This window comes from Mesoplodon densirostris, chromosome 9, assembly GCF_025265405.1.
Source record: "Mesoplodon densirostris isolate mMesDen1 chromosome 9, mMesDen1 primary haplotype, whole genome shotgun sequence".
Classification (NCBI taxonomy): Eukaryota; Metazoa; Chordata; class Mammalia; order Artiodactyla; family Ziphiidae; genus Mesoplodon; species Mesoplodon densirostris.
The window spans coordinates 70,443,640-70,455,918 of record NC_082669.1 but is presented as its reverse complement, the minus strand read 5'-3'; the positions used below and the strand labels follow the sequence as shown (position 1 = coordinate 70,455,918).

Below are 12,279 nucleotides of genomic sequence, written 5' to 3'. Positions count from 1 at the left end.
CTGGGTTAGTCCCACCCATTACCTAACATTTGAAAGAAAAAGCAACAAAAAAACTCATTACACTGCACGACATGTACATACAATAAGGCCTTTGTCCTTAAAGGAAAAACATAATTTTCAACAGAGTCGGCTCCCAGAAGCCAAGGGAGCTAACATCCAAAACCTAATATAAACACTGAGGCTTATGTCAAGGTTTCGGAGTTAGCCTCAGAAAGGGGGAGGAAATGATGGGGAATGGCAGCCACAGGGATCCGAGGCATTTTTTCATTGTGATTTTTGAAAGCAGAACTGAGATAATCCCCGATCCTCCCCTCTTGGGCACCTCCTGCATTGTCGCCTACAAGGCTGCTTTCGACAACAGGATATTTCTATAAGAGGGAATGTTCCTTTTGGTACAAATAAAAGCAGGTCTTCATGTCTATATGATTCTAGTTTTCAAATGTGAGTACATTCCTTTCAAAGGAAAAAAACGTTTTTTGTAATGATTATTTAAGATGTCTTTTATAGAGGGGGTTGACCTTCTGTGACAAACTCTCTGGGAGAATCCTGTTTTGGAACTTGGAGTTCCATTCTTGGGGGGAGCGATCCCAAGTGTTAACAACCCAAATTATAAACAGGAAACTCCAGCCTGACTCCCACTCAAGTCCCAAGGTTGTGGACCTCTCACTGAAGCTATGGGGCTTCCAGAGATGAGGGGACAAGGCTCTTACACTTGAAGACCTCATCTCATAAGATAAAACTGCCCAAGTTAACTACATACAACGCAGAACATGCTATCAAAGAGAAGAAGCAGATTCCTAGAAAACAAACACACAAAGCTCTGTGAATGTGTAGGGTCCATACGTCCAAATCCAGTCACCTCAGTTAATCTGGGATCACCCGATACACCACGGGTATCCACAGAGTGACTGTGGCTGGGCAGATGGCAGGACCCTGCACGTTCTAAAAGGGGGACGGGAATTCCCTGGAGGTCCAGTGGTTAGGACTCCACGCTTTCGCTGCCAAAGGCGCGAGTTCCATCCCTGGTCAGGGAACTAAGATCCCACCAGGCGTGCCTCACGGCCAAAAGTAAAATTAAATTAAAAAATAAAAGGCTTCCCTGGTGGCGCAGTGGTTGAGAGTCCGCCTGCTGATGCAGCGGACACGGGTTCGTGCCCCGGTCCGGGAGGATCCCGCATGCCGCAGAGGGGCGGGGCCTGTGGGCTGTGGCCGCTGAGCCTGCGCGTCTGGAGCCTGGAGGCCGCAACAGTGAGAGGCCCGCGTGCCGCCAAAACATAAAAAAATTAAAAAATAAAATTTTTAAAAATGTTTAAAGTAAAACTAACTAAATAAATTAAATTAAATGGGGAGGACTCTGACGTGTCTGTCTGGGTGGGTCTACCAGTAATTAGTTTTACATTTCTGCCTCCGACCTGCCACTTCCTCATTCAATGGCAAATACCCCAAAGGACAGCAAGCCCTCACTGTGAAAGCAACGTTGTGATTAGCTGTCTGGAGATGGACACCAGTCAAACAGGTGAACTTTTGAAGATGAAAAATAGAGGAGCAGCCCATCTTGCTAAGCCCCAAATACTTCCTGGGTTTTCTGTCTTTTATGGAAAAGATAGCAGTCGCTTCTACTGAACTTCCATTGTCTGCCCTGACAGAAGTTCAGAGTAAACACATGTCATAGGAATTGACAATAAATTGAAATAAAAGCGGTAGTCCATTAAATCCTTTCTTAGAAGTCTTGCAGTAGTCTATGTAATCACTTCTTAGAAGTATAGGATAGGCAGCAATTGCATAGCATTTAGGTAGTGGCAGTAGCTATCATTTCTGAAGTGCTTCCCATCTACCAGACCCTGTTTTAAGAAATTTACATGTTTTGACTCACAGTTCTGACAAAAGCCCTATGATGAAAATATAGATGTCGAGATACAGAAATGTCAGGCAACTCACCCAGAGCCATACAACTATGAAAGGAGGCATGGGAACCACTACACTATCATTCCTAAAAAATATACTCATTAAAGTATATATTAAAAACTGGTTTATAGCATACACCTTACTTCCTTCCATTCCAGTTCTGGCCCATAATAATAATAATTCCACTTACACTGTTTACAAAGGTCTTTCACAAACACCAGCACATTTAATCCATACACATCACCTCAGTTAATGGCTACAGCAAACAGATGTGTTCTGCATTATGATTCCTCTTTAGAAATGAAGCTGAAGGGCACACATACCATTGTGACTTGCCCAGTACCCACGACTAAGGCTCAGAGAGACCAAGGTGGCTGCTGAGCGATGCACAGCTACAAGGTGGCCCTAGGGAGACTTGAACCCATAATTTCAGACACCAAGGTCACCACTCCACAGCTGTACTTCAATGACAAAACAGACATCAAAAATTTAGTGAAGGGCTTCCCTGGTGGCGCAGTGGTTAAGAATCTGCCTGCCAATGCAGGGGACACGGGTTCGAGCCCTGGTCTGGGAAGATCCCACATGCCGCGGAGCAACTAAGCCCGTGCGCCACAACTACTGAGCCTCCGCGTCTGGAGCCTGTGCCCCGCAACGGGAGAGGCCGTGACAGTGAGAGGCCCGCGTACCGCGATGAAGAGTGGCCCCCGCTCGCGGCAACTGGAGAAAGCCCACACACAGAAACGAAGACCCAACACAGCCAAAAAAAAAAAAAAAATTTAGTGAAAAAAGAAAATATTTTTCCTGAAGATCCAACTAAGGGCTTAAATTATATCATAATATTTTTTAAAGCGCCATTAACAGCTTCATAGAGCACACCTGAAAGTTTACTATGGTAAGATTTTATATTAGTCAGGTTCTTTGATAATGTTGCTCTGATTCATAATAAAAAATGCCTCAATGTAGCCTTGTCCATTTTGCACTTAACTATAGAGACATTCCAAAGACACTTGCAAAAGCCTATTACTTTTATTCATGAAATTAGTTTTGTTTGGGGACCTTTGAAAATGTCATGTGGTATTTATTCACTTTTGCTAAGACCTTTTTAAATCACAGTTTGGAAAATTTGTGATTTTTGCACTAAATTTTCAAAATCCCTACAGCAATCTTAGTTTGGGATTTCTCTCAAACGAGTTTCCACCAAATTCTATCTATGATCAATTCTATTCCATGGGAAAATGTGCAGCAGGTACTAGGGACCTGGGTACCACTGACTGTTACTGATTGTTTAAAGTTAGAGAAGATGATGACAAAGTTCCCTCTATGACGTTCTCCTAGAAGGTTCAGTCTAACTCTGTAATATCTAATACCGCTGGTCTTTCTCCTCTTCAGGCATCTTCTGCCTTGGCCTATGCTTTGTTGGTTCTCCTTCTTCTGTAACCATTTCTCAATCTCTGTCATTGGCTTCTCCCTTTCTAACCTTCTTTTAAATAAGCCCTTTTAAATATAGCCCTTCTTCTAGTTACTGTTTCTTTTATGGGAGTTTGGGGTTGGTAGATGCAAGCTATTACATTTAGAATGGATAATCCTAATGTATAGCACAGGGAACTATATTCAATATCCTGTGATAAACCATAATGGAAAAGAATATAAAAAGAAGAATGTATATATGTGTATGCCTGGGTCACTTCTAGTTACTATTATAGGCTCATTTCTTGAAATCTCAACATAGACCCCTTCCCAAGACAAATAATTTATTCCCAAAGTTCTGAAATTTATTTCAATGCAGACAGTTAACAAATTGCTGTCTTCTAGTCCTGATTTCTCTAGTGAGATCAAGATCTACATTTTGAAGAGCCTACCGGGTTTTCCTACTTGAAAGGTCTATGAAGCCCAGTCATCAATTCTAAACTCATTATCCCCACCCACATCTGTGACCTCTTCTCTTCCTACATTGTCTATAACATTGGCTAGAACTTCCAAAATTCCCTTCAATCCACCCCATCTCTCACCTCTGCCATCTATTTTATTGCCAAGTGCTATCAACTTGGGCTCCAAAACTCCTCTGCAAGTCTAGGGGTCCCAGCACATGGGTACACTTTTTTTAAGGTGGGTCCAATTTTGATTGTTGTATAAATTGTATAAATTGTGTGCTACCACTGAGAATACATCTACCAGACTGAATAATTTGCCGAAGGGGTCATGCAACAGCGCAGAGCAAGGTATCACTGTGAGTAAGAGGAGAGAGCTAGCACCCAAAATGGAATTTTGAGAGTGAGGCCTGGAAGTAAACAATTCTATTCAAGTAACAGCACCCAGAGCTGCTCCAGAGACACCAAGTGATTAGCAAAGTGACTGCTACAGAGACACACTAGCACATCATCCCACTGCAGTGACTACTGTATTTTAATTACTGTGTTTTTCTGGGCATTGTTTGGAGTCTTTTAATCCAAATATTCTAGAACTAGAAGGCAGTGAAAGTAATTCAAAAGAATAAGCAATATTGGTTTATCCCAACACCTTCTTTCTCACTGTCCATCCCTGTTCCGGGCCGCTTGCCCTCACCTGACCACAACACATCCCTAGTGCCTGTTGTCCAAACTCTGGCCCCTCCACACTCTAAACAACTCCCACAAAAGCTTCTAGAGGCATTTGCATAAAACACATCTTATTGTGTCATGCGGCTGAGCCAAAATATCAAATGGCTCCCCCAATTCCACGAGTGGAACTGAGCTCCTTATTATTGCACTCAAAGTCCTCTATGCCTCCCACCAAGCCTTCTAACTCCAGCTTCCACCAGAACTTTGGGTACACTGGGCATACTGGACTCCGCCATCTCCACAATTCCCAAGCACACACTCCTCTGTGCCTTTCCTCCAATCACGCCTTGCCAAGACTATCTTTGCTCCGCCCATCAAAGTCCCAGATGATCCAATCAGAATTCATCTACAGCTCCCTTAGTACTTGAGTTTGAGTCTAGCATAGTGTTTTTCTGGCACTCCTATGAAACTTATTTATGTATGTGTCTTTCTCCTCTTTTCCGTTGTGGGCAAGAATCTGTGTTACTGGTCTTTGCCTCCCCAAGGTGCCCAACCAGCAGGATGCTTCAAATGCAGAAAAGGCAAAAAATGGAAGGGGAGAATGAAGTGTGAAGAGAAGGAAGAAAGAATAATATTATTGAATTTATAACCTGTTACTCCTAGTGCTTCGAGTGATGTTTTATAGAATTAGAACTGGGAATCAAGAGGTCTTAAAATATACACCCAGCGCATTTGCTGATCTTAACTAAGTTCAACAAGCACACTTGACCTCCTGGGGCCATGAAAGGTGATGTTATTAGTATTCTTTATAGCACAAAGAATTCAATAGACCATCAGTTGGACAGAAGTGCTACAGAAGAGGGTGTGAGAAACTGGTATCCTTTGTTTATTCAATGAATTTGTATTAATTGGTTTTATTTTCCATCGTTTTGCCTTGCCTGACTTTTCCTATTATGTCCTGTTCTCCTGCCCTCACTATATCTGAATCCCCATCTGGGGAAGGGCTCCCACACTTAAAACACAGTTTACAGCTGATGCGCACTATAAAGGCCGGTGCCTTGAAATGAAAAGAAAGCGTGTTTAAAATGGGACAGGGATGGGGAAGGGGAGCCCACAAGTAAGGAGGCAGCAAAAACCCACCCAGGTCTGGAACGGGGTGAGAGACTTCCACAAGGTGGGCCAGGAAAATCCCCATGATGCCAGACCACTAGGCAGTTTTTCCAGAATTACAGCACTTCTGAGTCCCAACCCTACCCTTCTGCCAATAAAAGTACAAGTGAAGGTGACCCCACAGGCATAGAGACATAAATACTCTGCAGAAAAACGAAGCCCCTCTTCCATGGAAAGTTTTTTTAGTGTTTAATGGAGAGCAAGGGGAAAACTTATACCAGGGCTCACAGACCACTGGACCAATAAGGAAACAACTCAGATAGACCCAGTCCAAGTCTAGAGGGACAGAAAACCCCATAAAATGTCACTGACTTAGCCCTGTTCATTCATAACTATGGGTGGGCTTGGCATCATTATCCCTCTGTCTTTTCTCCATCAGCTTCCATTTTCTCCCTTTTCTGATGAACCTTTGCATCTAATTCCATGTGAGGAAATAAGAATTTAACATCATCATCAATATCATCAACAACAATAATGCATCATTCTGACTATATGCCAAGCTCTGGGCCAAGCCTTAAACGCTGTATCTCATTTGATTCTCACAGCAAGTCTATGAGCTCAGTAGTGATAGACGTCCCACTCTCCAGATGAGGAAATGGAGACTTGGAAAGGTGAAGTAACTTTCCCAAGTTCACCATCAGTAAGTGGCAGAGCCAAGATCCGAACCCAGGCTTGTCTGATGCCAGGGCCAAGGCTCTTTGCCAAAATGATATGAAACCAGCCAATAGCTGCCTGAACTGTGCCTTCCTCTGAAAGGGCCATCCAAGTCCAGACCTGGTTCATGTTACAAGACCAAGATCACTCTAACTCTCCCCAAAGTGAGCCTATTTCAGCTCTGCAGAGGCTGAAATAACTCTCTGAGCCCTCGGAAGTACCTGTAGACGTCTGTAAGTAGTAAACGACCACAGAAGCAAGTTGGTTTAGCGTAGAAAACACTGTTTTCACATCCCAGATCTGTCTCTTAGTAACTATGTAACCTCAGGACATTTGCTCCACCTCTCTGAGCCTCAAGAAAGCATGGGTAATAATAATTGTCTGTGAGCTGGTACTGGTGAATTTGCCAGCACAATGCTGTAAATTAGTTACCTTTCCCCCAAAACTGTTCTATTGAGTACCTTATTCTATGGAAAGGCAATTGGTCGCAACACTGTCTAAACAGAGTATAAATAAATAAATAAATAGATAGATAGATAAATAAATAAATAACTCCTGATCATTTCCTTAGTGAGCATCTAAAATCCAAAGTCTAAAAATGATATAAAACAATTTCCAAAAAATTGTGGCAACCTATGCATATGTGCATGTACTAAGTGTATCTCTCTGAACACATAAGGACTACTTTTTATCTCCTCTCCCTCTCTCTCTCCTTCACCCTCCTAGCTCTCCCTCTCTCCACCTCTTTCTCTCTCTCTCTCCCTCTCTCTCTCTCTCTCTCTCTCTCACACACACACACACACACACACACGAATTGAATCCTGATGCACCGCTATCTCCCTCATTCTCAAACACGTGCCTAACACTTGTTCAGATAATAGATAACTAGTCTCTAGCCAGTTAATTTGAACAATAAAAAACATGAGGCTCTTATAGAGATAAGGTACCCGACAGAATCAAAGATGCTGGTAGCTGCTTGTTTAGTGACAGAAGATTTTTGTGATTAAAAAGTGGAAGACAGCAGACAAAGCCCCCTCTGTTTGCACCACTTGGTTGGCTCCAAGCTAGGTGGAGCCCTGCTTCTTGTAACACCAAATTTCACGTTGCTTTTTATGAGCAGAGGGTCCATTTCTAAATTGCACCCCTGGATTTAAAAGAGGAAATTTAAACCTCAGAATAATGTTTTTTGCTGAACAAAATGTATGCCAAACTAAGCTCTGACTGACTTCTGGTTTTCTGAGTCCCAGCCTCCAAAGTTTTCTCAGGTTTCCAGTACTGGGCCGAACTCATTGGCTTGTGCCATTTCCTTCTATGCTACGGTTAGGTGGAAAAGGGGTGAGAAGCAGGGGTACCACGTCCCCAGGTTCACTGGATGTATATGGGAATGCCCGAAAGATCCAGGGGACCACTTTAGATTCATTAGCGGAGAGAGGCTGGCTCCTATCAGCTGTACTTCATGGAAGGCACCAACGTGTTGTCCTAGGCATTACGGGAAAAATAATTCTAGCAAGAAGGGGGAAAACATCATACAAAACAGCAATAAGTCTGGGCCTTCCTAACTCAGCCCCACAAAAGACCATTTTGTAAGATGGGGAAAAGCTGTGTTTTGCTTTCTAACTGAACAATGAAACACTTGCATCTTTAATCCAAACTGTCTACCCACTTCCCTAGATTTCAGGACAATGGCCTAACTTCTCACCTTCCCTCTTGAATAGTTGAACCCACACACTTTAGAATGATACCCATCAGCAGCTAACAAACAGGTTATTCTTGGACCACGACTGATGCTGGCAAAATGCTCGGGTCCAGGCAGACAAGGAGAAGTGAGAATAAAATTATTCAGTTCTGCTTGCTGTGGCCACTGCATCCGCAGTCATCCTCAAAATTCCCACAGAAATAAGCTCATTCCACGTTTGAAACATTTTGGAGCTTAAAAGTTTAAATCAGGCCAAGTTGATTTTGTGGGGTTTTTCAAGCTTTTACACTGTAATTATATGCAGGACTTTGTGCCACCTATTTCCTCCCAACTGTAACATTTTACGTCTTTTTTAAGCATACGTTGAGGTTAGCTTTTTTTTTTTTTCAGTACATGTTATGAAACAAGATATGAGCTTATACTCAACTTTAGGTAACTTTCTGCCAAAAGGCTGGACCAACACAAACTAAATATGACTATTTTCTTTATCCAAAGTACAGTTTTGACTATTACATACCCTCTTAATGTACATACATAAAACTAGCTCACAACTAAAGCTCCCTGCAGGTCAGCTGAAATCATAACGAGACTTTCCTTTCATATAATGTGATTAACAAATGTTAGCTAACCGAACTCCTAAAAGACTCAAAAGAAGAAATCAAAATAACTCAAGCAATGCCAAAAAGTCAAATAACTCAACAAACTTGCTATTTTTTCTTTGCTTTTTCACATCTTTAACTTAGAAAACAGCCTGTTTCACTTGATTATATGCATGTGCTCTAGAGGCAGGTGAGAGTGAGTTCCAGCTCCACTATTTACAAAAATGTGACCTTCACAGGCTACTAAACTCCCCTAGCCTCAGTTTCCTCATCTGTAAAACAGAGGGATAAAAATCCTCAAAGGATTTTTGTGAAGATTAAATGAAACAATGCAGGCTTCAATAAGTGTGGGCAAATAGTGTTTCATAAATGTTAGTTGCTATTGCTGACATTATCTATCTGCTAAATAAGTCTACCTTCCAACCCCCCCCCCAAAAAAAATGTCAACCAGACTCATGGCAGTCTAGGTGCTTTGAAATTCATATACCGCAATGGGTCCCTCAGAAACTTACAACAGCAGACACAAATAAAGAAGCGGCCGTCCATATATTCTTACTCAATTTTATCAAGTATTACAAATGTTTGGGAAGCAATAATAACTATGACAGCTTGGGCCCCATAATCCTAAACCCCTGCAAAGGTGACGGCAACAGATCACTGAGGCTTTCAGCTAGTGAGAGCTCTGAGGCATCCTCTGAATAGCAAGTGAGTTGGAGTACCAGAGTCCAGACTTTATATGTTTAGAAAGGATTTCTGACAGCTCTTACGAAGGCAGATACCTCCAAATGTTACTCGAAGATATAAATGAAACTACCACCCGTCTGAACTTAATCAATGCATTTCTGGAATAAATATCACTCCAGAACTCGAACTGATGCATCTTTTCAGATTCACTCTTTACCTTCAAAACAGCAAGATTCTAATATCTGTTTTATTAGCAGTAAGGCTGTACTTTCTGGGAAAGGCACTACTTCCCCCGGGGCAGGAGTATGGAAAAGGGGAAATGCTGTATGGAGAATTTTTATATATTTGGGAACAGTCTGCAAAACCCAAACTGTATATTTAAACTTTACAAATGTAACAATATTGTAACGCTTATCTCTGCGAACGGAATGCATTTTTACCTCTATTTCTGTTGATTTCCTTAGTCTTCAGAACCTGATAATCATTTGATACAGACATTCACCTTCACCCATTTATCATTTCACAACATTGACCTCATCTCTTGTCATGAAAAAGTTTGGGTAGTTTAAACGCAGATGGCTTGGCTTTCACCTAAACAGAGAAGAATCCCTTCTCTGGTTCCATACAGCATGTTGATCTGATAACAAGCAGTCATCTATCACTTGGGGGCTTTGCATTTGACTGCCTTAATGTATTTCCAACAGGGTTTTGTGATGTGTAGTTTTTAATCAAGGTTTGCCAAAACTGATTGGTATGTAAAACACTTTTAAGCAAAAATGTTGTTCTTTGTAAGTCTCTATTTCAGCTCAGCAATTCTTATTCGTATAACTTAATCTCCCCCGTGTGGTTACTTATTAGACCTTATCATTAACTATTAAGTTAAAATAAATTGAAACAAATTTTTTTTTAATCTACTAGCCACTGCCAGTGTTAACTAAGCAGCTGAAAGCCAAGTGTCATCCTCTAAGGATAGAAAGTCCTTTCTGACTCATGCTTCCAAATCAGAACTACAAAGACTGTTTTTGAGAGCTTAGGATATAAGAGGCAAAGAAACCCAAGATTACATCTTGTCCTCATGTTTGTGCTTTGTGACTCTCATCTCTTTTTCCCCTTGTCATATACCTTATCCCAGACCTTTATACCTAAATGTTATCATTTTCACACTGAGCTCAGACAACAGAATCAAGGCAGAAAGTTTGGTGGCACCTATGATTTGGTGGCAATAACCATTCCTGGGAACAGAAGGGTAAATGGTAATTATCACTGAGACATGCCATACCAAGTCCACCTTAAGTTTACTTCTGTAAACTGAGGTCAAAGATAAGAATTCCCAGACTGATGAAATGGAAACTGCAGAAGTCCATAATACTCAGAAATTCAACTGAATTCAATTCACCAGCTATCTGAAGTTTTGTAACGACCAAAACCAGTTTTTAAGATTTGGTCATATTACATTTAATGGATTCACCTTATCAGAGGGAGCAATTGACTTCACATCACCTGATCTCCATACTCACCATGCAGACACACATTATACAAGGGTTGTCCGTGATAAATGGAATCTGGAGAACTTCACCTTCATTTTCGCATTTTGCAACAGAACCTGAAGGGGAAAATAAGTTATTTAAATTTAGCTTAGTGCCATTGTTACAAAAATAGAATTTTTACATTAATGCTTTTTGAAACAACTATATCCAAATTTCAGAAATTCCTAATGAGTTTTAAATTCTCAAACTCACCCAAAAGAAGTCCCCCCCAAGAAAATCTATTTTAAATAGTTTTATTAGAACAGGTTTGTTTTGTTTTTTTAAAGGCCGTGCTATATAGATAGATATTCTGCTTTCGATGGTTTAAGCACAATTCCAAGTATTTCACTGGATCCTTAATAACACCCCTCCTTCATGAAGGCATTTCAAGTAAACACACACTCCCACATGCAAAAAAAATTCAAATTGGCCATTAAGGCACATTTTAAATTTGAACAGAATTCAGGACAGTGTCAGCGAACAGGCCTTTATATAAATCCGCCTCGTATTGTCTTGAGCTGAAATCACTTTTTGAAACACAACCTTCTTTTCTCTTTTAGAAATTGCCTCAATATTTTCTTTTCTGCCCCAGGTGTCAGTAAAGTATGCCCTTCAGAATAGCAGCTGAGGTCTTCACCTGCCTGAAAGCATATAATTATTATATCCTGCTATTATTACCCTTTTAAAATATGATAGTTTCCTTAAATTCAAGGTGCTTTAAAAAGCACTCCCTGTACAGAAGCTATATTGGAACCCTATAGAGTGAGAAAGGCCGATGGGTGGAAAACGGTTAAAAATTTTTTTCTTTAATTGTATACGGGAGAAAAGATCAAAATAAAGATTGAAGAAAACTAAAAATAAATAAAGGAACTTCTCAAATTCAAATGGAAGAATTTCCGTTATCACTATACTATTGATGTCAACAGCCTCCTCGCCCTCCACCCCTTAACCTACTCACTGCCTTCCCACCCCTTAACCCCGCGGGCTTCGCTTCTTGCCCACCGCCAGCGAGGGGCAGGCTCCTAGGTGCTCGCTCCCCGCCCTCCCGTCCCCGAGGCCAGCCAGCGCTTCCTCTCCCAGGTACCAAGCCAGCGTCCGGGAGGGTCGGTCCCTCCCGCCCCCTCCCCTACCTGTCAAGAAGGAGGAAGCCAGAGACATGGGGACCCCCGAGCAATTGAGCAGCAGCAAGACGCAGCAGGTAATCCCGGGCGAGCGCCGGCAGGGACGCTCAGCCAGAGCCCTGACGCCGGAGAACCAGAGCATCGTCACCTGGAGGGAATCCCGGGCGACTGCAGGTCCCGCGCCGCCGCCTATGCTCCACTACCGCCGCTCGCAGTCAAAAAGGGCTCTCAGCCGGCGAGTCGGGAGACAGTCCGTTAAGGAGGGAGGCGGGCGCCCGGGAGCCTGGGGCGGGGGGGTGGGGGGGCTGAAGGGGGAGGCGGGAGAGCGAGGCGAGGGGTGAGGGGCACCCAGGGAGGAGGGGTCCTGCGGCCAGGCTCCTCCAATGC

General features: G+C 42.4%; 1 protein-coding gene across 2 annotated transcripts in view; it reads right to left on the bottom strand.

Annotated features, from left to right (window-relative positions):
- The window catches only part of BMPER (BMP binding endothelial regulator), a 252,603-nt gene extending 240,569 nt beyond the window's left edge, over positions 1-12,034 (bottom strand). For both annotated transcript variants that reach the window (XM_060108393.1, XM_060108394.1), the window contains exons 1-2: positions 11,902-12,034; positions 10,763-10,848 (exon numbers count right to left, since the gene is read on the bottom strand). In XM_060108393.1, coding sequence (XP_059964376.1) covers positions 10,763-10,848; positions 11,902-12,034 — 219 coding nt within the window. The remainder of the gene's footprint in view (positions 1-10,762; positions 10,849-11,901) is intronic.
- Positions 12,035-12,279: the final 245 nt, after the last annotated feature.